We start from the raw sequence: 26,802 nt of genomic DNA, 5'->3' as shown, positions 1-26,802 counted from the left end.
CAGCATGTCTTTCGGGACTTTTTGGGATGAAACCGGAGCCCCCCATTTTAGAAAAAGGGGCCATGTGCGGCCTTGGCTGTGTGTTCCCAGTTCAAGTCCCTTGTTCAACGTGAGTCACCTTGAATAGCCGTGTGTTTCTCGGCGGCAGGAAACACGGAGCTAAATCTGCTCGCTATGGGACTTTGTTCCCATTTGGTTGAATCGAGCCCCATGTTTCAAGTCTGTATAACTCCTGGGAGACTTTTTTGGGATATTTGGTTCCATGTAATGTTTTGTGGGTTGATAGGCATGGAATCGCCGCAGCTTGTCATTGGTACATTAAGGGCAATGAGGGGTGGGTGGCATGCCATAGTTTGCATGGGTGTGTGAGGGACCATGGAAATGTGTGTCATTGGTGGCATGAGTGGCTATGAGGAGTGGGTGGAATATTATAGCTTGGTAGAGGGGGCATGAGAGGCTATGGGGGGGGGGGGGTTGGATTAGGCTTACAGCCTGACATGGGGAGATGGCATGGGAATATCTGTGTGTGTGTAATGGAGGGGGGAGGGGTGAGGGAGTGTGGAGGGTGAGAGTTGGAGGACCTTTGGTGTTTTTATTTTAACTAGCGCCAAGTCCCTCAACACAGAGGAGGCAAGCTTTTAAAGAGCCTGCCTCAGCACCCAGCAGCCCTTGTAGCTGCATCCAAACTTCTTCCTGGGTCATCTGGCACGGCCCTAACCTGCACCTGCTCCCAACAATAAAGATCCCGTCTTTGTGGGCACTTTCCCCTAAAGGCAGATGGGTTGACCTTGGAATTTTCCAAGTTCTCCACCTCAAGGATGAACGTTGCTGGAGGTTAAAGATTTCTGAGAGCATTGCTGCATCTCTTTGAAGTATCTGCAGCTCTGTTTGTTCCTTGGTAATGCTACTTCTTGTCCTTTTGCCAGAGTGGAATTTCCAGAAGAAACCCGGTAAAGGAAAAAAGGTTCATTGCTGGAACCTCCTTTAAAATTCAGAATGTTCTGCAGCAACTAAAAGCAATTTAAAATCATGCAAGTAGAAAAAAAAAAATCACAATTTAATACCAACAAAATGCCCCCCAAAATTTTGAATACTTTACTTAAAAACAACTGAAGATCCCTTTAAGTATTTCTCAAAATGGCCACCTCGCAACTGTACCGTCCCAATTATGGGCGGATCAGGAACTGATGATAGCTATGCATTCAGAGACACAAATTGCATTAAGATCATAAGTACATCATCTGATACTTTTTAAATGAGGTCCCCACCTGTTTCTGCGAGAAGTTCTGGCTGATAAGATTGTGGTTCACCTGAAAATGAGAATAAGTGGGCAACAAGTGTTAAGCAAACCCTTGAGCCTGCTCCGCCATTCAATAAGATTGTCGCTGATCTGTCTGTGTTGTGTTCCACATTCCCATCTAGCCCCGATAACCTTTGATTTCCTTGCCTCACACGAATCTATCTACCTTCACCTTTAAAATATTCAATAACCTTCTCTTCCACCGTCTTCTGAGGCAGAGAGTTCCAAAGTTGCACAACCCTCTGGAGAGAAAAGAATTCTCCTCATCTCTTTCACATAAGGGTTACCCCTAACCTATAACAGTACTTGTCTCACCGACAAGAAGAAACATCCTTTCAACATCCACCTTATCAATACCATTCAGAATATTATATACTTCAGTCAAGACACCCATCACTCTTCTAGACTCCAGTGAAAACGAGCCTAAACTTGCAAACCTACCCTCTTAAGACAACCCACTCATTCCAGGTATGAATCTAGTAAACCTCTGTGGAACTGCCTCCAATGCATTTATATCATTCCTTAAATAAGGAGACCAAAACTGCACATAGTATTGGAGGCTCAGTCTCACCAATGCCCTACATAACTGAAGCATAACATCTTTATTTTTATGTTAAATTTCTCTTGTAATAAAGGATAGCATTCCATTAGCCTTCCTGATTACAGGTTGTACCTACATACTAATGTTTTGTGGCTCTTTTATGAGGATAACTAAATGCCTCTGCACATCGACCTTGATCAATTGTTCTCCATTTAAGTAATACTCTGCTTTATTATTCTTCCTGCCAAAGTGAACAACTTCACACTTTCCCACATTATACTTCATCTACCAGATTTTTGCCCAGTCACTTAACCTATCTGTATCTATTGTTATGGGCCAGGGTTAGAGAACCCCAAAGTGTATCATGGAGTTCACCTGACCCACAACTTTTACTAGATTGTGATTTGGGGAGCACATGGCCCACTCTACAGGTGTGGTACAGCAGAAATGGAAAAGTGTTTTTTAAAGCAAAACAATGTTTATTCTATGAACTCAAGTCAACCTTTTTAAAACATACAGTGAACATCTTAGCTACCATTAATTCAAATACAACCCCCAAAGAATACAACATTAAGTAATTCTTACTTTCCTTTTAACATCCATAAGACTTAAAACAAAACCTTTCAACAGAAGCACATCAGGTTAAAGTCACTACTGAGAGCAGCTATTAGTTTTAAATCACCAAAGGATCGATTTACATTCTTTAGATGACAGAGAGAGACTCTAATACACCTGGCTGTGGCTGCAGCTATCCAGCTCTGAAAACGAAACTAAAACATAACCTACAGCAAACAGCCTAAAACGAAAGTAAAAAGCTGACAGACAGCCCATCTCTACCCACTCTCTGACATCATTGTAGTAATAAACACCCATTTCTTAAAGGTACTCTCACTACAGATACTTATATATACACCCATTTATAAACACCCATATCTTAAATGTACTCTCACATGGCACTATCTGCAAACTCCATATGTCATCTTCACAACATACTTTCTCATGAATCTTTGTGTCAACTACAAATTTAGCTAGCATGCCTTCACTCCACTCATCTAAGTTATTGATATAATTTGTCCCTTGGAGGACTCCACTTGTCACATCCTGGGTCAATCAGACAAAGACTCATTTATGCACATTCCCTGTTTTACTCCAGCCACCCAATCTTCAATCCAGGCTAAAATGTTACCCTCTACACCTGGAGCTTTTATTTTTCGCAAAATATTTGATGTGGCACCATATCAAATGCTTTCTGGAAATCCAAGTACACTACATCTACAGGCTCCCCTCTATCCACAGCAGATGTTATTCCTTCAAAAAACAAATTGATTTCACAAAATCATGCTGATATTTCCCAATTACCTTGAATTTTTCTAAGTACCCAGGTTAATGATTGATTCTCACATCTTCTCCATGACAAATATCAAGGCCTTTAATGTCCCGTTTTCTGCCTCCCTTCCTTGTTGAATAGAAGGGTTATTTTTAGCTTGTAATTTTGTTTCCACTGCTGTACATAAATGTAGATGGAAATAGGGTAGTGGGGGCATGAGAATGACTCCCTTATCTCTGATGGCTTTGCTGGCTCTTCTCCACAGTTGGGTCACCGTTTAGAGTAATTAGCACACTGAGCACTTTGAAAAATGAACAACAGGCTTTCCAATTTTAAATTGTTACCCAGCGCTGCAAAAGACAGAAGGGGGCAAATTGAGGGAAGAAGGAGGCATACTGAGGGAAGACGGGGCAACTGATTGAAAGAGCAATTAATTGGAAAAGGGTGAGGGTAGGAGTTAAGAATGTTTTGAGGAAGGGAGAAAGGAAAAGGAACATATTGAGGGTAACAGTGAATGAAGAGGATGATAAGGGAGACGAATAAGGAAATAGTGACGCATCCAAGGATGTTAGGTTAAACTGGGAAAACAAAATGGAGATCAAACACTGATGGGACATGTGGAATGTGGAAATGACAAAGAAGAAGAGGGCAACAAGAAGGGAAGAGGAAAAGGGAAATGGTGAAGAGAGAAGAAGAGGGGTGTAATGAGGGAGGGGAGGTATCAGAAAGGGTAGGAGATGAGTAAAAAGGAGGATTAATAAACAAAGAGTAAAGGAACAAAGAAAGATGAGGGAGTGAGAAAAAGGAATAAAGTAAAAGAAGGGAAGAAGAAGAGGAGAGTACAAAGCGAAAGGACTGTGGACAAGGAGTGAAGAAGGCGAAATAACACAAGTGGTGGAGAGGAGAGACCAAACGGATAACCCACATCAGGAAATGGATAGTAATAGGGGCAGCAGAGAGAATGATATTGCAGAAAATGTACCGCACATGGACAGGTCATTTGCCTCACATGGTCTATGGTAGTGTTTGGATCCCATGGAAACCGCCTGCTACTTCTCTTCTAAGCCTATCATCATATTATTTTCCTATTCTATTCTTCCTGGAAGCCTTGAATCCCAAAAATGGATAACTATAATACAATAAACATGATATGTATATCTGTACAAAGCAAAATGAGCAATGATCATACAAATGACAGTGAATATTTTACAAGTTCAGTCTATTTGGTTTCTTCCGTCATCGCGTCGATCTTCTGAGTTGGCGAGGAGGCGATTATGAAGTTTTGACTGTTTTGAGCATGTCATCATTACTTCTGGTGTTTGCAAAGTGTCATGAAATAATGCTTCATTCAAACTTAAAATCAGGAAAAATGTCTTTGTTTAATCGAATTTTTTGTAGTGCACCTCGATTTCTTCGTATAATTGTACCTTCTGCGGTTTTTACAATATATGAGCATGGTGCTGCTTGTCTTATGATTTTTGCAAGGGCAGACCAATCTCCATCCGGTATTTTAATTCTTACGAAGTCTTCTGGAGTTAATGTTTCCAGTTGAGTTGCCTGCATGTCATAATATGTTTGATAACGAGCACGTTGCCGATCCATTTTCTTCAACACTGGCTAGTACTCTGGATTCTGGAGTTGAATGAATGTTAATGTAGTTCTGAAATCCCGATTCATCAACATTTGTGCCGGTGAAAGTCCAGTTGCTAGTGGAGCAGCTCTGTAGGATAAAAGCAGAAGATGGATGTCTGCCACAGAATCCACACGTTTATTAATTAGTTGTTTTATGGTGTATACACCCTTCTCTTCCTTGCCGTTGGACTGTGAGTTGTGAGATCTAAATGTTACATGTGTGAAATTGTACTGCCTTGAGAACTCGGCCCATTCGTAGCTGTCAAAACATGGTCCATTGTCTGACATAACAGTGGTGGGTATCCCTTGTCTTGCAAACGTTTACTTTCTGGCTTTTATGACTGACTTGGATGTTAAATCTGGTAGCTTCATGGCCTCTGGATATTTGGAGTAGTAATCGATAATTAATACATAATCACAACCATTCGAGTGAAATAGGTCAATGCCTACTTTGGCCCAAGGAGTGATGACTAACTCATGTTGTTTCAGAGTCTCCTTGCATTGCGCAGGTTGATGTTTCTGACACGTCTCACCGGTGATAACCATGTCAGTTATGTCTCGATTTATTCCTGGCCAATAGACTGCTTGTCTCGCCCGTCTTTTACACTTCTCAATCCCGAGGTGATCCTCATGAATCTGATCAAGTATCATCGGTCGAAGACACAGTGGAATTACTATCCGGTGAGTCTTAGAAGTAGTCCATCCACGATCGGCAGATCCACCTGAACATTTCTGAACTGCCGTTTTGGCCATCCATTCTGGAGATGGTGAATGACACATTGCAGCACAGCATTCTTCTTAGTTTCAGTTAGGATTAATGTTTAACTTCTGATCCGTTGCAGGTATGTTTTCTGCACAGAGCTGTCCTTGAGCTTCAACATCACGTAAGAACTCGAACGGTTCACTCGCAGACGTTATGGAGCGTGATAGCGCATCCGCTATGATTAAATCTTTTCCTGGTGTGCAGATTGTTCTGTTATGTAATTTGGAAAAACACAAGCTGCCACTTGATGCAGTTTTGAGTAAAGATGCTCCAGACTTTGAAGTGAGTTCAATGTGTTTTATTAAAATTTTAGCACAGTTTTCAATGAGTTCGACTCTCTGCTAATCTAAATGTAGTAACTCAGTCTAACTGAACCAGCCTTGCTCTAAGCCACATGCTGGGGTGTGATGCTGAGAATACACCCTGTCTCACTCTGTAGATGTTGGTCTGTGGAAAGAGGCGGGGTGTGAGTGCCTCATCCCTTTTATAGTGAGATACCACCCCTGAGTGTCCTGATTGCTCATTGGTCGTGTCCTATTCTATGTGTTCATTAGCTGCATTTTTGCATATCATGACATACATGAGGTCAAAGTCGTACCTTCTTAGCTTCATCATGATTCTTTGGAGTCGTGGAGTCATGTGATTGAGATCCTTGTCAATTATATGCACCAACGGTCTGTATTCTGTCTCTACTGTGAAAGTGGGGTGTCCATAGACATAATCATGGAATTTCAGTATTCCTGTTAAAAGTCCCAAGCATTCTTTCTCGATTTGAGCATATCGACATTCTGTCGGTGTCATCGCTCTGGAGGTATACGCAACAGGAACCCAAGATGAACTGTTGTCCCTCTGCAAGAGTACTGCTCCTATCCCATCCTGACATGCATCGGTGGATATTTGTGTCTCCCTTGTAGGATCAAAGAAGGCTAGTATAGGTGCAGTCATTAGCTGAACTTACTGTTTCTGATAGTCTTCTGTCCATTCAAAAGGGGTAGACTTCTTCATTAAGTGTCTTAGAGCTGTTGTCCTTGTTGACAAATTGGAGATGAATTTGCCTAAAAAGTTGACAAAGCCTAACATTGACACACTCAACCTCATGGTGGATTTTCACGCCCTTTTCACAGATGAAATACTCTTGGTACTGATTCTTACATTGCTGATGAGCAAGGCATTTTTCAATTGCTATTTCCAGCGTTAAATCCTTTTGTCTCAGTAACCTTTCTCTGAGGTGCTCATCACTGATCCCAAACACAATTTGGTCCCGAATTAAAGAATCATGCAGTGCTGATTGTGCTAGCAGTCTTAGAACTGGTAGAACGCTATTAAACGATTCCCCTTTGTTTTGCAATCATCAATGAAAAATGAAGTGTTCAAAAGTCCACTTTGTCTGGATCTTACAGTGGTCGTCGAATTTGTTAAGAAAAACATCAAATTTAGCTTTGTCCTGACCAGCAGAATATTGAAAAGAGTTGTAAATTTCTATTGCATGTTGACCAGCCAGAGTTAAAAGCAATGCAATTTTGCGAGCATCGGCTGCGTTAGTTAAATCTGATGCTTCCAGATAAATTTGAAATTGCTGTTTAAACAGCTTCCAGTTTCATTCAAATTACCAGTTATCCTTAGGTGTCGAGGAGCTTGAGCTTTGTCCATTGAGTTGTTTGTCTTCAAAGGTTTTGTTTGCTGCGATGCTTCTCGAGTCGAATACTTGCTAACGTTTTCTTCTTTTTCTGATCTTACTATATTATTCTAGCTAGTTCACTGAAGCCAAATCCTGGTACCATGATATATTACTTGTTTTGTAATATGTCATTACTCTTTGTTTTACACTTCCAGAATGGTCTGATGGTTAGAGTCAAAAGAAACTACCAATCTTCTTCAATTTAAAGCAAATAGGTTCGATTGAATAACGAATTAAATAATGTTTAGATGAGTTTGTTCACTCTTACAGAACAATAACTGGTGATAAAGTAATTCAGAATAAGTATTAACTATATTTAACTACACATGCTAACTACACTATATCTCTTTAACGCTCTGCTGTCTAGTCACTCCTGGTTCTAGGAGTCCCAAGATCCTTTGTGTTGTAGCCATCTGGGATGGCCACGTCCCGGTTACAAAATGGACACTCGCAAAGAATGCAGGGAAAATTGGACAATACTAAGAAACAAGCAGGTGCAAGGTCTCTCTGTTGATTAGAACCTTAAGCTCTCAGACAGGACAGAAACTGCTAAGCAATCTACATACTAATGAGCCATCACCGGGGACAAAAGGGAAACATTTAGATACACAATGTAAAGGCAGACACACCGGCGCCAGAAGAGACTAAAACAAAGCAGACCACGCCCAGCAATCAGGGAACCACCCCTCTATTGGAGGAAGAGCGATACGAATGATTGGGAAAGGCCCAATTAGTTGAGGCCAAGTTCAAGGCCTGCCCAAAAGAGCACAAAGCCCTTTGCAGTATAAGAGGTATCACCCAAGGGAGACTCTTTCTTCTTTGGCTTTGGCTCTCAGCGAAGAGAGAGACCAGCCCAGCAGCTACACCAGACCAATAAGTTCAAAGTCAACGCACGCTCAGAGATAGACGCTCCAAGTTGCTATCCTGTAAACAGCTCAACCCAGCAGCCTCAGAACCGAGCAATGGTCATTGTTCCTCTGACTGAGTGGGCACCCAAAGCTAAGTATAGGCTTTAGTAATAGTGGTAGTTTAGTTTGTAGAGTTTTTGCATGAGTAGATTTGACTGTGTGTAAATAAATGAGCATTGCTTTTGAACTTACTAATTGGTGTTTCGAGTCATTGATCAGTATTCGGTTCTGAACCTTGTGGCGGTGTCAAAAGATACCTGGCGACTCTTGAGCAAACGTAATTAAACAGCGCCAAATTAAGAAACACGGCCAAAGTTAGCAACAGTGTCCACATATACATACATGAATTTAGTGCTGCCATCTAATGGTTGTCTTACACTATGATGTAGTCATTACCCCTTTATATATCTTCATAGATACATATCACTACACCTTTGACTTGAGGGTAATCGGCTCTGACTGGGACTGACGAGGCATTGACTCGGAGTGGGGGGGGGGGCGGTGGTTACTGGGCAAACACTGGACGGAGACAGGTCAAACATTCTGACTGAAGACATTGCTGAATCTCACATTGAACTTTTAAAAATAAAAACAGTTTTGACTAAAAACAAACACACACACAAACACACGTCAGGGTATGCCCCTGAAGTGGTTTTGCCACAGACACTTGATCTACCGAAATTGAACTCAAAAATTCTCACCCAGGAATGTATGAATGGCTCTTTTCCCACCCCAAGATACATAATCAAATCCATGCACCTGGACCATGGTCAAGAAGGTGTATAGAGCCACAGCATTCAATGACATTGTTACTGCAGCTGATAGAATGACCTGGTCAGCAATTCTGAGATCATGCGGACTAACCACATGAGATGGACCATAGCTCACGGGATTCCTAAGCAACCAGTGTCATTGTGAGTATGTATTATTGCTTAGACTTTTCATGAAGGTGTATCACATTTCGTGAAACAAATCCAAGTTGCTGTATGTCATTGATATCAAGAGCAGAGACAAAAGCCTGGCCAGAGCGAAGGGGTCTTACACCATGAATGAATTACAGATTGGAATCCATTCAAGACATTTAAATGGATTTTATGCAAAATGACAAATACAGAGGTGTGAGATATAGAATGGAATATAATTGATTTGCACAATGAATACTCAGGATTGATTTACAGGCTGAAATCTAACCAAGGATTTGGATGATCCTAACTTACAAATGAGGAAGCCATACTTGAAAGGATCACAGATGTGGATTAGTTTGATTTTCTGGCCTTTGCTGCCTGTGAATTTGGTCCCGAGTGAGAATATAGGAATGCAAAAATTACCCTTTCGATTAATGGATGCTCAGACTTGAACAATTGTGTAATGGTTGTTCCTGTCGATTCCCTTATTTCCCCTTTCCTTATTTTCACTTTTATTATTTTGATCCATGTGTGCTTAATGGATGCTCTTTAAGTTGAGCAGGGGAAGTGATGAATTCAAATGTTACAAAAGAGAACTTCGGACAGCAGAACTCTCAGGCCAGGATTCTCCGAGCCCGTGCCGGGTCGGAGAGTCGTCGGTGACAGCGAAAATTCCTGCCACGCCGCTCCGACGCCGGGACGCGATTCTCCAGCGACTGGTGAATCGGCGCCAGTCGCACGCGCACGGTCAACGCGCACTGGTCAGGGGGCATTAAAAGAGGACCCCGCAGTGATTCTCCGCGGTTGACCGGCCGAGTTCTGCCGGCGTGGTTCACATATGGTACCACCCGGCTGGAGCTCGGACCCGTGGCCGCGGTGGCCATCCTGGTGAGGGAGGGCGAGGGGATCAGACTCCGGGGGGGTCCAGCAGCATGGTTCAATTCCCGTACCAGCCTCCCCGAACAGGCGCTGGAATGTGGCGACTAGGGGCTTTTCACAGTAACTTAATTTGAAGCCTACTTGTGACACTAAGTGATTTTCATTTCACACGACGGCCCGGGGCTACCGATCGGTGGGCGCGAGCGATCTGGGAAGAAGATCCCACTGTGTTGCTACGCCATGTTGCGTAGCGTGGAAGCGGCCACCAGATGCATGTGCCGGCGTGGAAACACCCGCGCCGGCAGTGCAGGGCCGCGTATCGGTGCCAGAACTGCGTGGAGCACTCTGCCGCCATGCTGGCCCCCTGTGTGCCACTGAATCACTGGGCCAAGTGAAACACTCCGGTGTTTACACCGGCATCAACACTTTGCCGGGATTTTGGAGAATCGCGGCCTGAATGTTTGGCTGCCAAGAGATCAGTGGGTCTTGGTTCGATTGGTTGGCTGGTGGCCAATGAATTGGCCAAAAGGCCGTATGCTGCCCGGTAACAGGCAGTGATTGGATCTTGCCCAAATGGAACAATTTTTTTCAGAGAACCAAGGAAGGACAGTCAGGGCCCTGGAAGCTCAGAGGAAAGAAGCTGCTCTCTCTTTCTCTCCTGTTTTTCTCCAGAAAAGCTGCTCTATTTCTGAAACTGCAGAGACCTGAGTGAATCCACAATGAAAGTCATTACAGACGGAAAGCAGAAACCTTAAACTAAAAGCCTATATTGCAGGAAGGTGTGCTAGAAGACCACCATCTGAAACAAAGACTCTTTCCTTTTACTTATTATTTTACACCCCTCTTTTTCTCCTCTGTGTTCATCTGTGTTGTGTGTGTTTAGAGGATGGGACGAGTTTAATTGGGGGGAGGGGGTTTAGGATTAGATAATAGTTAACCAGTTGTATTTGCTGCATACTTATTCATAGTTATTGTTATTAATAAAATTAATTGTGTTTAAATTTACAAACTTAGTGACTGTAGTTATTGAGCAGCCAAGTGCCAAAGTCTTTGGGTGTTTTTCTAAGAATGATTTCTTAATTTCAATTGTGTTGCGCTTCCGGGTCAAGTGGGAAGTGGGGCTGGAATTTGCCATGCACTAGCCTAGGGGGTCTTAAAATTGGTTGAAATCTAATCATGGGATTTTGACAATGTATACACGAAAAGAATTAATAAATCTCAAGAGAAAAAGTGGAGTCAACAAAGGAGATTTTCACAATTGTTAGGCAAGAATACTGCTATCATTATCACTGCAACACAATCCCACTGCCAATCTGTACCATCCTACCATAAAAATGATATTACCTTTAATCTTCTTGTATTTTGATCTATGGAAAAGGAAACAGGTGTTAATCCTTGAGCAAACAATATCATTAGACTTTACCCATGCATGACTTCAACAAAGACTGGTGTTATAAACCCATCCACCCTTGCTGATATCACTCAGTTGGAGTTTCAATAGTTGTCTGTAGATCAATGCAAGAACGCACCATGTAAACCGGGAAAGTCCATGTACTTTATTAGGTAAGCCAATTTAAAATGTAGCTGGTGGGTATGCTAGAATTGACATAGCACAAATGGAGTTTGAACAGGAAAACCATGGGCAGGATTCTCCGTCCCGCCGCACCGGTGTTCTGTCCCAGCAACCGGCCAATGGGGTTTCCCATTGTAGGCATCCCCAAGCCATCGGGAAATTTGTGGGCGTGAATGCGCTGTCGGTGAAGCAGAGGATCCCGCCGATGGAGAATCCAGCCCATTGTTCCTCACTTTTTGCACTTTCCAGTAGCAAACTGGGGAGATCATCTTTTAAGTTGCACAAGGAGAAGAGTGAGAGGGTGGAGAAGCAGAGATTGGTGAATGCCATCTTGGAGGTGGACCGTCAATATTCAGTCAATCAGACACCAGAGATATTGGCTAGGAAGAAGCTACAGAGGAGTTTAGGCTGCTGTCAACGAATAGGGTGGTGTGACTGCTGTGACGTTTGAGGGGGGCTTTTTATGAGCATGGGGAAGTCAACTTAGTGGCACACCAGTTGACACGACATACGGCCTCTTGGGAAATTGTGCAGGTTAGAGATGCTGGGGTTAGACTGGTCTCTGCCCTAGCAAAGGTTAATGAGGCGTTTGAGACATTTTATCGGAACATTTATGGGTAGAGCCCCAGGAGAATGGCTTGTCAATGTTAGACTTTTTGGATGGTTTGGCTATTTCGGTGGTGGAACAGGAGGAAAGGGAGGTACTGGAGGCCCCTCTGACTTTGGAGGAGGTTATGGAGGGTGTGGATCTGATGCAGTTGGGTAAGGACGGATTCCCGATTGATTCCCAAATTTTGTAAGAAGTTTACCGGGTTGCTGGCCCCAGTGCTGCTTGAGATGTTTCAGGACTCTATGACTAGGGGCATGTTGTCAGCCACATTTGCACAGGCGTCGATCTCCTTGATTTTAAAGAATGATAGGGAACCGACGGAGTGTGGGTCGTACCGTCCCATTTCAATATTAAACGCGGATGCAAAGTTGTTGGTGAAGATCTGGCTAGGCGCATGGAACCCTGCTTTCCAGAGGTCATATTGGAGGAGCAGACGGGGTTTGTTAAGTGATGCCAGTTGTCGGCCAATGTTCGGCGGCAGCTTAATCTTGTTTTGTCTCCCTCTCCAGCCCCTGAGTCAGAGGTGATTATCTCACTAGATGTGGAAAAGATTTTTGATAGGGTGGAGTAGGCTATTTGTTTGAGATTTTGAGGAGGTTTGGCTTTGGGCCTAGATTTATATCTTGGATCCAGCTTTTATATAGGTCCCCCAATGCGAGCGTCCATCCAAACGCTTGAAGTTCGAAAAATCTCCAACTGAGAGGCACAAGACAGGGGTGTTCGGTCTCCCCCGCTATTGTTTCCCTTGGGAATTGAGCCTCTGGTTATTGCATTGAGGTCATCCATAAAGTGGAGGGTGATAGAGAGAGGGGGGAGGGAGCACAGGGCGTCATTGTATGCTGACAGTCAGTTACTGTATGTGGCGGACCCTCTCTCTCTCCAGTGTAGAGGATATAATGAAGCTGCTTGAGAAGTTTGGATCCTTCTTGGGATATAAATTAAATTTGGGTAAAAACAAATGCTTTCCGGTGAATCTCCCAGGGAGGCAGCTGATCTGGCAAAATTGCCTTTTTGTTTTGCTGGGTCCAACTTTAATGATCTGGAAGTCCGGATGACTGGGCCTCGTCACAGAAGTTACATTTTGGGGACCTGGTTAAGGCAGTGAAGGCTGACCTAAAGAAGTAGGATAACCTTCCGCTGACTTTGGCAGGGAGGGTTCAGCCGGTCAAAATGAATATCCTCCCAAGATTTCTATTTTTTGTTTCAGTGCCTTCCAGTTTTCTAACCGAAATCTCCCTTCGCAGGAGTCAATAAGATGATCTTGTCTTTTATTTGGGCGGGCACGACCCCTTTTTACAAAGGGGTAGGCAGTCAGGGCGCCTATCACTGCCCAATTTGTTATGCTACTATTGGATAGCGAATATTGAAAAGGTGCGGGGGGTGGTATAGAATTTCATAGAATTTACAGGGCAGAAGGAGGCCATTTGGCCCATTTAGTTTGCACCGGCCCTTGGAAAGAGCACCCTACCTAAGCCCATACGTCCACCCTATCCCCTCACCTCCACCCTATCCCCGTAACCCTACCTAACTGTTATTTTGGACACTACGGGCAATTTAGCATAGCCAATCCACCTAACCTGCACATCTTTGGACTGTGGGAGGAAACCGGATCACCCGGAGGAAATCCACGCAGGCACGGGGGGGGACATGCAGACTCCGCACAGACAGTGACCCAAGCCGGAAATTGAACCTGGGACAAAAGAGAAAATGCTGGAAAATCTCAGCAAATCTGGCAGCATTTTCTCTTTCGTTTCAGATTCCAGCATCCGCAGTAATTTGCTGTTATCCAGTAATTGAACCTGGGACCCTGAAGCTGTTAAGCAACTGTGCTAACCACTGTGCTACCATGCTATAGAGGGACAGAGTCCATCTGGGGGCGGATGGAGAAGAATGACTGTAATGTCACCAGTTTGAGAGCATTGGTCACCGCTCCCCTTCCATTTTCCCTGCCAAAATGGACTGCCAAAGGTGCTGGTGGCTACCTTGAGAATATTTTCTTCTTTTTTTAATATAAATTTCTCCAATTAAAGGGCAATTTAGCGTGGCCAATCCACCTACCCTGCACATCTTTGGGTTGTGGGGCTGAGACCCACGCAGACACAGGGAGAATGTGCAAACTCCACCCGGACAGTGACCGGCGACAGGATTGAACCCGGATCCTCGACGCCATGAGGCAGCAGTGCTAATCGCTGCACCACCGTGCCGCCCTTACCTTGAGGATATGAGGACAGTTCAGGCGGCATTTTAAACTGGGTGTTATGTCGGTGTTGGCCCCAAGTTGTGAAAAACATCATTTTGTGCCGACGGTTTATCCTCATCCATTGGGGTTAGGAGGGAAGAAGGGTTAGAGTGGTTTGGTGATTTATTTGTAAATGGAAAGTTCGCTAGTTTTGAGAAATGGCTGGAGTACAAGCTTCCAAGAGTTAACCAGTTTCTTGTCGGGACCAAGGACTTCCAACCAAACAGCATTTGCCTTCAAAATATCAAGGAAGCGAAGGCAGGAGCATCCACTTTCACCCCTGTCTGCAACTCCGGTAAATCTGAGACCCCAAAAATAGCCACCAAAAGGCATTGTTCCAAATCAATCCGAAGAATTCCTGACATGATGCTGAAGAAGGAGACCCAGATGTCCAGAAGTTTAGTGCAGGGCCAGATCATGTGTGTATGATGCGCCGGGCTCCGAGAGCACTGCTCACACCTATCTTCTACATCTAAATAAAACCACTCATTCGTGCTCTAGTCAAATGTGCCCTGTCCACCACCGTGAATTGAATTAGGCTGAGCCTAGCTCATGAGGAGGTAGCGTTGACTCTATACAGAGCCTCGTCCCATCAATCTCCAAGCCCCAAATATTCTTGCTGAGCAGGATGTAGAAAGTAAACATATGGGCCCCGCAACTCCATAGGGTGATTGGTTGGGGAGGGGGGGGGGGTGTTGGCAGGTGGGGGAGGGGGGTGGGGGGGGGGGAGGGGGGTGGGGGGGGGGAGGTAGCAGATTTCATGCCATAAATTCCATGGTACATCAGTGGATCCCAAGATAAATGAACACTTTTAGTTTTATCTGGGAATCCCCCATGGACATCCAAGATGAAAAAAAATCCAATTTTTAAAAATTCTTCTGGCATTATGAACAATGGCACCTTTAGTGGTAGTGGCGGACCAGTTTCCAACTACCCCTCCTAGAGAAAATGTATCTCAAGGACAGGAGCAGTACAGCAGATAAAGCAAGGGAAAAGTTTGAGGTATATATCATCAATAACAAGCTTACATACAGGGTAGCAGAGGACATCAATACAGGAATGTGTAGGTTGGAAGTCCCAGCATCTTAAAAATATACTCTACGATATAAATCTCCCATCAATTTTTTTCTCCAGTTACAAATCCAGGTTTCATTTGAACTTGTCTTATATGATCAACCTCCACTGGCTCACATGGCAATCTATTCCATCATTTAACACCTTCTGTGCAAAACACTTAAGCCTATTTGTACAGCAATGAAAACCATGCCTATTGTATGCATGGGTAATTAATTTTATTGCTCTCAGGGTAACTGTACTTTACCTGGTGGAGCAGTAGTAGCTGTAATGCTTTCTATTAATACGTTTAATATGTTATTTCATTCCTTATAAATATCTGGATTCTGTGACAGGTACAAACAATGATCAAGGTTCAAACCTCATTGCAATGGATCATTCAAGAGTTAGCATGATGGATGTAGATTCCCGCCAGTAATTGCTCACATTAGTTCTCATGGCTCAATGGGTAAATGTTCTGTATATCAGGCTCAATGCCCTCCTACTGGGCCATACATTTTCACTGTTTCTTTGTTTATGCTTCTGTCGTGCAGAACTGAATTGCACAGACTAGAAAGTTCCAGGTTTGATTTCTGGTTTGTGCTGAGTTTGTTGAATTCTGCTAAGGAAGCAAATATGATTCTAAATTGGCCTTAGGGTTAAAACCCAGTTATTTAAGGATTCTGAAAAAAGAAACTATTCTGTGATTTTTAAAAAATTTATATTTTTTTATTCTCCTCCTTTTTCACATTTTCTCCCAAATTTACACCCAGCAATACACAATAATCAGCAACGAATGTAATGTCAATCCCCATATCAATAACAACGATCCCATCCTCCCACCAAACTCCAGACATTGGCCCGCATGTTGACAAAACAAATGACAAAAAGGAATCAGGAATCACCCATAGTCACCATTGACACATACAGTCCCTCTCTCCTAACTCTCCCAGTCCCCAACCCCCCTAATGTTCGATGTGATCCAATTCTCGAAAGTGCATAATGAATAACGCCCATGAATTGTAGAACTGCTCCATCCTTCCCCTCAGTTCAAAGTTGACTTTTTCAAGCATTAAGAATTCCAGTAGGTCCCCCCACCACGGGCACGGGGCCCCGCTAGGGCAAGGGGAGGAGAGGTTGATCTTCACCCTAACAGGATCCGCCTTCGGGCGATCAACGGGGCGAAGGCTACAACATCTGACTCCGCGCCCGTTTCCAACCCCGGCTGGTCTGACACCCCGAATATGGCCTCACGAGGGCCCGGATCCAGTTTCACATGCAAAACTTTAGAGATTACCCTAAACACCTCCTTTCAGTAATCCTCCAGCTTTGGACAGGACCAAAACACATGAACGTGGTTTGCAGGGTCCCCCCCGCAACGTTCACACACATCTTCTACCTCCTCAAAGAGTCGGGACTATTCTGTGATTTACACAACGTTGACATGGTTGGTAAACAAATGGTCAAATCTTATGGCACTGAAACAAATGGCCAGATGCAAGGACATGAGAAGAATAATACGGAGGTTTGTGTTGTATCAAATTGACGGTTTTTAATCCGTGTGCGATTAGAGGCAGACATAGATGGATTTGCAAAGTGGACAGATAGATGGCAGATGTAGTTTTCTACACTGGAATGTTAGAACAGTTAGAAAAAAAACATTGAAGTCAAATATCCTGACTGTTAGACGTAACAGATTGGAAAAACAGTATGTAGAGCGTGATTCAACCAAGAAATTTCAAAGTGTCATTTTGGGCAAGCTTGTGGGGTGTTTCGCACCAGTTGCAATGGCGAGATCATGGCTTGTGTTCACCTGCACTTAGTTCCAAAAATGATCTCCCATGTGAGTATCGAAATGCCTGACTCCCTCACCGTCTGATTTACCCGACTCACACCTCAGCTGCTTGCCTCAAACAATAGGGAGCTGCTTTTAAACACCCTCAGCACTCACTCGCAATAAAGAAACAAGGATGGCAGCTGGGAGACCTGCTCCTTGCTTTGGGGTTGCTGACCTGGCCAGGCTTCTCGACGTCGTGGATGAGAGGCGGGGCACCTTGTTCCCCCGAGGTGGTCAGAGAACCAGCAGCAGGGTCAGGCCCCCCCCCTCCCCCAATCCACTGGCTGACACCTCGGACCCTCCCAACATCCGATCTTCAAGCTTGTTCCTCAAAATCCCCTGGCAGCAACCAGCACAAACCCTTCATGTCTAGGTGCGGCGCCCACACATGCCACCTGGCATAGACACCCCTGACCCATCAAGCATGCAGCTCACAATCTCCTTTCTTTCCTCCCGCAGGAGACGATAGCCCATAATAAGAGGGAAAGGGCAAAGATGGGGGTAGGAGTCGCAGAGATCAGCGTCCTCACCCCCTAGGAGGAACGGGTCCTGGAGATCGTGGGGTTGCCCAAGGAGAGAACAGTGACAGACAGCGAGGTCAGTCTGTGGCAGAGAGGTGAGGATCCACTGCCTCTTCACCCAGAAAACATGTCTGAAATGAATTGTTGACATCCCACAAAATTATCCTTCCCTTTCACTGACCACATGTCCATTGTCTTCCAGGATCGCCATCTGATGAGGCCGGGCCATCCGGAGTCATAGCCCCACCCCCCCACCACCCAAGAGAACACCTCGGAGGAGAGCTCCGTGGAGAACACCAGTGATGCGTCACAGCTATCACTTGCAGCTTCTACCCGCGCAGAGACACACACCTCGGTTGGCGACATTAGTGGACAGTGTAACAAATGCAGGATTTTAGATATATTGGATCATAAACATTTGCCAATTTAAGGGTTAAAGGCCTGGGTTAGATGTGTTTGACTGAAGTAGTCATGTTTTCAAAATAATCTTATTTTGCAAGACCAGAAAGCTTTTAGGAGCAAGGAAGACAGCAGTCAGTGATCCCAGGACTCAGCTGTGTCCCAACAAGGTTCTGCCGGAGTTAATGCAGATGATAGGACACAGCCGTGACATTTAGGAGGGGGTGTCAGTGACATTCCAGCGACTGCAAGGCTGATTGGAGAAGTCCCAAAGCTTTCAGGCATGGGCAATGGTTCTGGCAATGCATGGCACCCAGGCCAACACTGCTAGGGTGGTGACTGCAGTGGAAAACCTAAAGCAAGACATTCATGCCTTGAGTGGTGGTATCCAAGGCATGGCAGTTATTCACCATCATGGCTGAATTCCTCGACATAATGCCCTAGTTGATGAGCCCCATGTCCCAGATGCAGAAGGACAGTGCCGAGGCATTCCAGGGCATGGTCCAGACACTGAGGTCCATCGCTGAGGGCATTGACACCATGGTGCAGACAATAGGGAGCCTCCAGGACGGGAAGTGCCAGATGACGCAGAGACTTCTGGAGCTCACTCCAGCTGTGCCTCCATCCCATGGAATCACCAGGGCCCTACAGGCACCCTCAGGGAGGAGAAAGCTCTGGAGGCCAACTCAACACCTCCCAGCAAGGAGATTAAGGCGGCCTCCAGTTCTTCTGAATCCTTCCCTCCTGACACCGGCGCATCTCGAAGTCAGCGGGCATAACAGGGTGGCACGGCGACGCCTGTGACACCAGTAGGTTGGCAGAACCCTCCGGCTTCAGGACTTCCAGAGGACGACCGTCAAGGTCATCAAAGGCCACAGGACACGGAGAGCAGTAGGTTGCCTTCACCTCTGATGTGCATCATGGGGGACACCTAGACATAGCTGTAGACCAGGGTAGATCAAGAAGATTGAGGAGCACTAAGTGGACACTTGTGAAATCACTATTCGCAGCTAGGGAGAATGGAAATCTGTACCATTAAATGTTCACCATTAAAACATCTCACATCCGATATATGTGAAGCCTCTGTCTCTTTAGTCTTCATAGCGGGCCTGCTGACAACCACTGTTCCCTGCTCTCCCACACACAGTGGTCCAAGGTCAAACGCCCCCCAATGCAGACTCCGTCATGAGAATGGGTGTCAGCAGAAAGACAGGAGTTCGACTAAATCCGATCCTGAGGAGCACCACAGCTTTCCTCACAGCGAGTAGTTATTACTCTCCTGCCTTCTTTAGTGACTCACTGACAGTGTTAATACAGGCCCATCACCCTGGAGTGATGTTACATAGTCCCTTGGAAGGGGGAAACAGGATGGTCGGGGAAGGAGCAGTAAATTAAGGCCTGCCAAAGGCAACGCAGAGTATAGAGAACCATTCCAAAGCATATGAAGTGACTGGAACATGAGGTGTGTGTGGGCCGCTGCAGGATAAGAATGGATGGAAACCCCTGGTAGGGCAGGGGTTAGTGCTGTTACTCCACTATCCGTGCTTAACAGACCGGATGCATTTGGGGTCCTCAGGTAGGGCGGGGATCAGTGTCGTTACTCCCTACCTGGGTGACCTGGGTGGACGGTCAGAGTTTGTAGTCGTGTGGAAGACTGGGAGAACAGTGATCTGTTTCTCGACAAACTTGTGCCATTAACTGACTTTGGGTGTCGTACCCTCGAATCAGAAGAGTAATTGTGTGTCGGGCAACATGAATTAAAACCATGTTGTAGAAAAAAGAAGGCAAAAGGCGGGCAGGCTCCATCAGAACTTTGGACACCCTAATACTTAGGCGGTGTCTCTTTCTCATCATCTGGACACCTCAGGGTTCTGTACCAAACAGTGTTGTAAAAGCGTTACCGAAACTAGAGTCAGTATCTTAATCATCACCATCTCCCAGTTGCCAGACTTGTATCTGCCATTTCTGTGCCTTGGCTGCGTGGGCCGTCGGATAATCCAAATCGTCATGCCTTACTAGTCTGCAAGAGTTGTTGCGGTGCCAAAGAGGGGCTTGTTTGTTGTGAGGCCTAGGGGTGGTGGGAGTGGTGGGCAAGTTACTGTGGTCAGGCGGTGGCTGTGGCGGTGGCTTGGGTGGGCATATAGGGGGTCAAAGATATCTAAGTCGTGGTTCCGGGGGCTGGGGTGACTGGGGGCAGAGAGATCGCGCCAGTGTTCAGGGATAGTAATTAAATCTGAGAGTCAAGTTCAAGGTGAAAGTCTGTACCAGTGGGCGGGGATAAGTTCGGGTCTGTGGGCGTAGACAAGGGATAAATGCCGGCATGGCTGGGGAGGGTTGGCGTAGGGGTCGGACTAGGTTGTCGATGGGCGGGGCGTAATCGTCTCCTATTGCCAGAGAGATGTGGAGGGAGTGGCTACATTGTGATCCGTAGACTTTGTGTTGGTTGATGTGGAACCAACCAGTTTTACCATTGGGGTACGTTATCTTGAACACGGAGCTGCTCACTTTATCGGAAATGGAGTAGGGTCCTGCAAGTTTGGGGGAGAGGAAAGAACGGGGTTGTAAAGTGAAACTATTATTTGCTGACAGACTGTGTACTCTATAGGGTGGATGGTTTTGTCAAAGCAGGCTTTACTCTGCTTCCTTCTAGCGCCTAATCGGACAGCTGCAGCGAGTTGTGCTGCTTTAATGTCATCTGTAACCTGCTGGACTGCTTTTTCGTAGGTGAGGGCGGTTACTGTGAGGCTTGCCAGATCGAGGCCTAATAAATACTAAATACCCTTCATGGGCCGTCCGGTCATGAGAGTTTGGGGGGTTGATGCACTATCAATTACGACGAGACGAGAGTAGAGAGTAATCGAGGCTTTATTACACAGAGATGTGTGGCCTCCTACAGCTGTTGCTGAAATGGCTGCAGTTTGGAGAGCACACACATTTATACTCCGCCTACTGGGTGGAGCCAGCAGGCAGGGATCTACCCCTGTACCTGTAGTACAGGGGCCTTACCGTAATACCCTCGTATGCAGTGCAGTATATACAATATAATACAACAGTGGTGACTACCACATTCACCCCCTGTTAAAAATGAGTCCAGCGGGGGTGGTGGAAAACTATTTACATACAGGTTGTCATTAAAATTTCAGAGAAGGTTACAAATTTAGACGGTCGGGCACCTTGATCCGTCGTTGAGAGCGCCGCAGTGCTGGTGGCGAGTCAGGTGTCGGCTCGGTCGTCGGTCGTCCGGGAGCGTGTCGACATCCTCTTCATCCCCGGGTGGGACCAAGGGGAGGACGAATTGTCCTGGAGCGGGGGCTGTGGTGGGGTGCTCTGGGGGAAGGGAGGGTGGCGCCGGGGCAGGGGGGGGGGGGACCCAGCTGGTGCCAGGTCCCTGAGGGAGACTGGGTCTTGGTGCCGTCGGGGTACACTACGTAGGCGTACTGCGGGTTTGCGTGGAGTAGCTGTACCCTCTCAACCAACGGGTCCGCCTTGTGGAGCCGCACGTGCTTGCGGAGGAGAACGGATCCTGGAGCTGCCAGCCACGTTTGGAGCGAAACCCCGGAGGTGGACTTCCTGGGGAAGGAAAAGAGACGTTCATGGGAGGTTTCGTTAGTCGCCGTGCACAGGAACGACCGAATGGAGTGAAGTGCGTCGGGGAGGACCTTCTGCCAGTGGGAGGCCAGGAGATTTCTGGACCGTAGGGCCAGCTGGACAGCCTTCCAGACCGCCCCATTCTCCCGCTCCACCTGCCCGTTTCCCCGGAAGTTGTAGCTGGTCGTCCTGCTCGAGGCAATGACCCTGTTGAGCAGCTGGCGCAGCTCATCGCTCATAAATGAGGATCCCCGGTCGCTGTGGACGGAGGCGGGAAACCGAACAGAGCGAAGATGGTGTTGAGGGCTTTGATGACGGTGGCAGACGTCATATCGAGGCATGGGATGGCGAAGGGGAATCTGGAATATTCGTCGACCACATTGAGAAAGTACGTGTTGCGGTCGGTGGAGGGAAGGGCCCTTTGAAGTCCACGCTGAGGCGTTCAAAGGGGCGGGAAGCCTTCACCAGGCGCGCACGGTCTGGCCGGTAGAAGTGCGGTTTACACTCCGCGCAGACCTGGCAGTCTCTGGTGATCGCCCTGACTTCCTCGATGTAGTAGGGCAGATTGCGGGCATTAATGAAGTGATAAAAGTGGGTGACCCCTGAGTGACAGAGATCGTCGTGCGGGGTCCGGAGTTAGTCCACTTTTACGCTGGCACATGTAGCTCGGGACAGGGCATCGGTGGGGCTCGTTGAGCTTATCGGGGCGATACAAAATCTCGTAATTAAAGGTGGAGAGCTCAATCCTCCACCGCAAGATCTTATCATTTTTGATCTTACCCCGTTGTGTGTTGTTAAACATGAAGGCAACCGACCATTGATCTGTGAGGAGAGTGAATCTCCTGCCGGCCAGGTAATGCCTCCAGTGCCGCACAGCTTCAACGATAGCTTGGGCCTCCTTTTCGACGGAGGAGTGCCGAATTTCGGAGGCATGGAGGGTGCGGGAAAAGAATGCCACTGGCCTGCCTGCCTGGTTAGGGTGTGGCGGCCAGAGTGACGTCTGCTGCATCGCTCTCGACTTGGAAGGGGAGCGTCTCGTCGACCACGTGCATCGCGGCCTTGGCGATGTCGGCGTTGAAACGGTTAAAGGCCTGGTGAGCCTCGGCCATCAAAGGAAAAACAGTGGATTGAATTATTGGGCGGGCCTTGTCCGCATAGTTTGGGACCCACTGGGCGTAATACGAAAAGAACCCCAGGCAACGTTTGAGTGGGGAAGGGGGGATCCATGAGGGGGCGCATGCGATCGGGGCTGGGCCCTAGAACTCCGTTCTGAACCACATATCCGAGGATGGCTAATCGGTTCGTGCTGAACACACACTTCTCCTTGTTCTCTGTTAGGTTGAGGAGTCTGGCGGTGTGGAGAAATTTGGAAAGGTTAGCATCGTGGTCCTGCTGGTCGTGGCCGCAGATGTTGATGTTTTCCAGGTATGGGAAAGTGGCCCGCAATCCATACCGGTCAACCATTCGGTCCATCTCCCGTTGGAAGACCGAGAATCTGTTAGTGACGCCGAAGGGAACCCTAAGGAAATAGTAAAGGCGGCCATCCACTTCAAACGCGGTGTACGTGCGTTCCGCCTTGCGAATGGGGAGCTGGTGGTAGGCAGATTTCAGGTCCACTGTCGAGAAGACCCGGTACTGTGCAATCTGATTGACCATATCAGATATGCACTGTGCAATCTGATTGACCATATCAGATATGCGTGGGAGGGGGTATGCGTCGAGCTGCGTGTACCGATTGATGGTCTGACTGTAGTCAACGACCATCCTGTTTTCTCCCCTGTTTTCACCACTACCACTTGGGCTCTCCAGGGGCTGTTGCTGGCCTCGATGATACCTTCCCGCAGCAGCCTCTGGACCTCAGACCTGATGAAGGTCCTGTCCTGGGCGCTGTACCATCTGCTCCTGGTGGCGACAGGTTTGCAATCCGGTTTGAGGTTCGCAAACAGAGAAGGCGGGTTGACGTTAAGGGTCGTGAGGCCAGGTACAGTAAGGGGTGGTAGGGGCCCGCCAAATTTCAGGGTTAGGCTCTGGAGGTTGCACTGGAAGTCCAGGCGTAGTAGCAAGGCGGCGTAGAGGTTGGGGAGGATGTAGAGCCGGAGGCCGCTGAACTCTATGCCCTGGATGGGGAGGGTGGCGATGCAGTACCCCCGGATCGCCACGGTTAATGGGGTGTTCCGCGAGGGAGCAGCGCCCTACCGTATCGGGGTGGATGAAGCTCTCAGTGGTCCCAGAGTCCAGAAGGCAGGATATCTCATGCCCATCGACCTTCTCCTTTGTCGACGCGGTCGCGAGATTGTGCGGTCGGGACTGGTCGATTGTGACGGAAGCGAGACACGGCTGGCCGTCGGCGGTTTCAGGCGATGAGCGGACCGATGAGGTGCCCGACGGGCAGGGGTCCTGAGGCGGGGAAGATGGCGGCGACCACGGGCTGCACGTGTCCTGAGGTAGGCAAGATGGCGGCGCCCTCGGGCCGCACGTGTTCTGGGGCAGGCAAGATGGCTCCGTCCATTGGTTGTGAGGCAAGCAAGATGGCGGTGCGCACGGGCCGCACGTGGTCTGAGGCGAGGAAGATGGCGGCGCCCACTGGCCGCACACAGTGGGGTGCAGGGACAATAGCGGCGATTGAGTGGGCCTGGCACACTGCAGCAAAATGTCCTTTCTTGCTGCAGGCCTTGCAGAGCGCGCTCCGTGCTGGGCAGCGCTGCCGGGGGTGTTTTGTCTGTCTGCAGAAGTAGCACTTGGGTCTCCCGGGATTGTTGGCTGCCGCGCGGCACAGGCGTGGGGTCCATGATGGGGTGGCCGCTTGCGGGGTCCACGATGCCCAGGAGGGATGGGCCGTGCGGTCGGGGGCATACGCCTGTACGTTGCGTGAGGCGACTGTGAGCTAGAGCACTAGATTCTTGGTTGCCGCGAGGTCAGGCATAGCCGCTTCTAAGAGGCGCTGGCGGATGTAGGCCTACCCTATGCCCACAATGAACGCGTCTTTCATTAGCAGGTTAGAATGTTCAGCGGCCGAAACGGCCTGGCAATCACAGTCTCTCACCAGGATGAGCAGAAATCTTCCATCGGGAAGTTGGTGTCGCAGGGACAGGAGGTGCCTGGCGTAGATCTTGTTGGTCTGCTGAGCGTAGTTCTCCTTCAGTAGGGCCATGGCCTCTGCGTAGGTAGGCGCGTCCTGGACGAGGGGAAAGACATCGGAGCTCAGCCGCATGTACAGAATCTGGAGCTTCTGTGCTTCTGGGATTGGGTCTGTCGCAGATCCGATGTCTGCTTCAAAGCAAGCTAGCCAATGTGAGAAGTTCTTTTTGGCGTTGTCTGCTTGAGGATGCAGCTGCAGGCGATCCGGCTTGATGCGGAGATCCATCTTTGTAAAATCTCTGTGTGATAAATTGATGCCCTATCAATTACGACGAGACGAGAGTAGAGAGTAATCGAGGCTTTATTACATAGAGATGTGTGGCCTCCTACAGCTGCTGCCGAAATGGCTGCAGTTCGGAGAGCACACACATTTATACTCCGCCTACTGGGCAGAGTCAGCAGGCAGGGATCTATCCCTGTACCTGTAGTACAGGGGCTTTACCGTAATACCCTCGTATGCAATGCAGTATATACAATATAATACAACAGTGGTGACTACCACAGGGGTGACACCTGTGGAACTGGAAACAGTGTTCCGAATAAACATGAGAGCAAATGGGAGGACTGTGTCCCACGTGGTATTGTTCTGTTGCACCATCTTCCTAATGGTTGCTTTTAAAGTTTGATTCATTCTCTCGACAATGCCACTGGATTTGGGGGTGATATGCTATATGGAATTTCTGCCTGATCCCAAAAATTGTTAAAACATTTTGCATGACTCTGCCGGTGAAGTGGGAACCTCGGTCTGACTGAATGCTGCGGGGGAGACCCCAGCGTGTGAATATCTGTTGGGTCAAAATCTTAGCGGTGGTCTTTGCTGTGTTTGTCCGTGAGGGAAATGCTTCTACCCATTTAGTAAAGGTGTCGATTATAACCAGCCCGCACTTGAAACCATTTCTGCAAGGGGGAAGGGGGCCAATGTAATCGATTTGCAAATTTGTCCAAGGGCCATTCACAGGTCGGGTGTGATGTAATTGTCCTTTCTTTGAGTAACGTTCAGGATTGTTCTGAGCACAGATAAGGCAATTCTCGACATAATGGGTTACATCGCTTTTTAAATCGGGCCACCAACACAAAGGTCTTAAATGGGTAATGGTATTGTCTAACCCCGACTGTCCATCATGAAATTGGCAAATGAGCTGGTTTCTGTCCTGGGTGGTGTGGTAATACCAGGTATTGCAGTACCTGAGAGGTGAATGACCATTGGTTAGACCTAGGGGTCTACCATTGGCTAATGTACATAGCCCCGCCCTGAGAGGCAGGGTATAAGAACGATGCCGTCCCAGCAGCCTTCACTTTCTGTATCATCGCTGCTGGGTACAGTTCTAGCTGATTAAAGTCGATTAGATATGACTCCCCTTTGTCTCGAGAGTTATTGATTGTGCATCAATTTAATCAGCTAGTACTTTTGAAGGATGGATCTCCGCATCAAGCCGGCGTGCCTTCAGCTCAGCCCCCACGCAGACAACTCGGTTGCGACTTTTAAGCATTGGCTGGCGTGTTTTGAGAGCTACCTCGACACGGCTGCCGACACCCCCACGGGAAGGCAGAAGATACACCTCCTACGCTCGCGGGTCAGGTCTGCAATCTACCCCCTGATCGAAGGGGCGGCAAACTATGCTGCAGCTATGGAGCTGCTAGAAGGACATTACATCCGTCCACTGAACCAGGTCTACGCCCGCCACCTGCTGGCAACTAGACGGCAGAGACCAGATGAAACAATGGAAGACTTCTATCGGGCAGTAATAGTGCTGGGCCAAAACTGCGGCTGCCCAGCAGTGACGGGGAACGAGCACACGGAACTTTTAATTCGGGGCGCTTTCATGGCAGGTATGACTTCCCCCGACATCCGCCGAAGGCTCCTTGAAATGGACACGCTGGGCCTTACTGAGGCACAGGCCCTGGCAGGGT

The 26,802-nt window shown here is 47.4% G+C and overlaps 1 protein-coding gene across 10 annotated transcripts in view; it reads right to left on the bottom strand.

Moving 5' to 3' along the window:
- Positions 1-26,802, bottom strand: part of gdpd2 (glycerophosphodiester phosphodiesterase domain containing 2) — a 351,510-nt gene that overhangs the window by 9,347 nt on the left and 315,361 nt on the right. For 7 of the 10 annotated variants that reach the window (XM_072505507.1, XM_072505508.1, XM_072505509.1 and 4 more), the window contains 2 exons: positions 11,278-11,300; positions 1,269-1,310 (listed from right to left, as the gene is read on the bottom strand). In XM_072505507.1, coding sequence (XP_072361608.1) covers positions 1,269-1,310; positions 11,278-11,300 — 65 coding nt within the window. Of the gene's footprint in view, positions 1-1,268; positions 1,311-11,277; positions 11,301-26,802 lie in introns of those variants that run through there. The other 3 variants (XM_072505511.1, XR_011946672.1, XM_072505513.1) reach the window with 2 other exon arrangements.

Source organism: Scyliorhinus torazame, chromosome 5, assembly GCF_047496885.1.
Source record: "Scyliorhinus torazame isolate Kashiwa2021f chromosome 5, sScyTor2.1, whole genome shotgun sequence".
In the NCBI taxonomy this organism is placed as follows: domain Eukaryota; kingdom Metazoa; phylum Chordata; class Chondrichthyes; order Carcharhiniformes; family Scyliorhinidae; genus Scyliorhinus; species Scyliorhinus torazame.
This window is presented reverse-complemented; position numbering and strand designations above follow the sequence as displayed.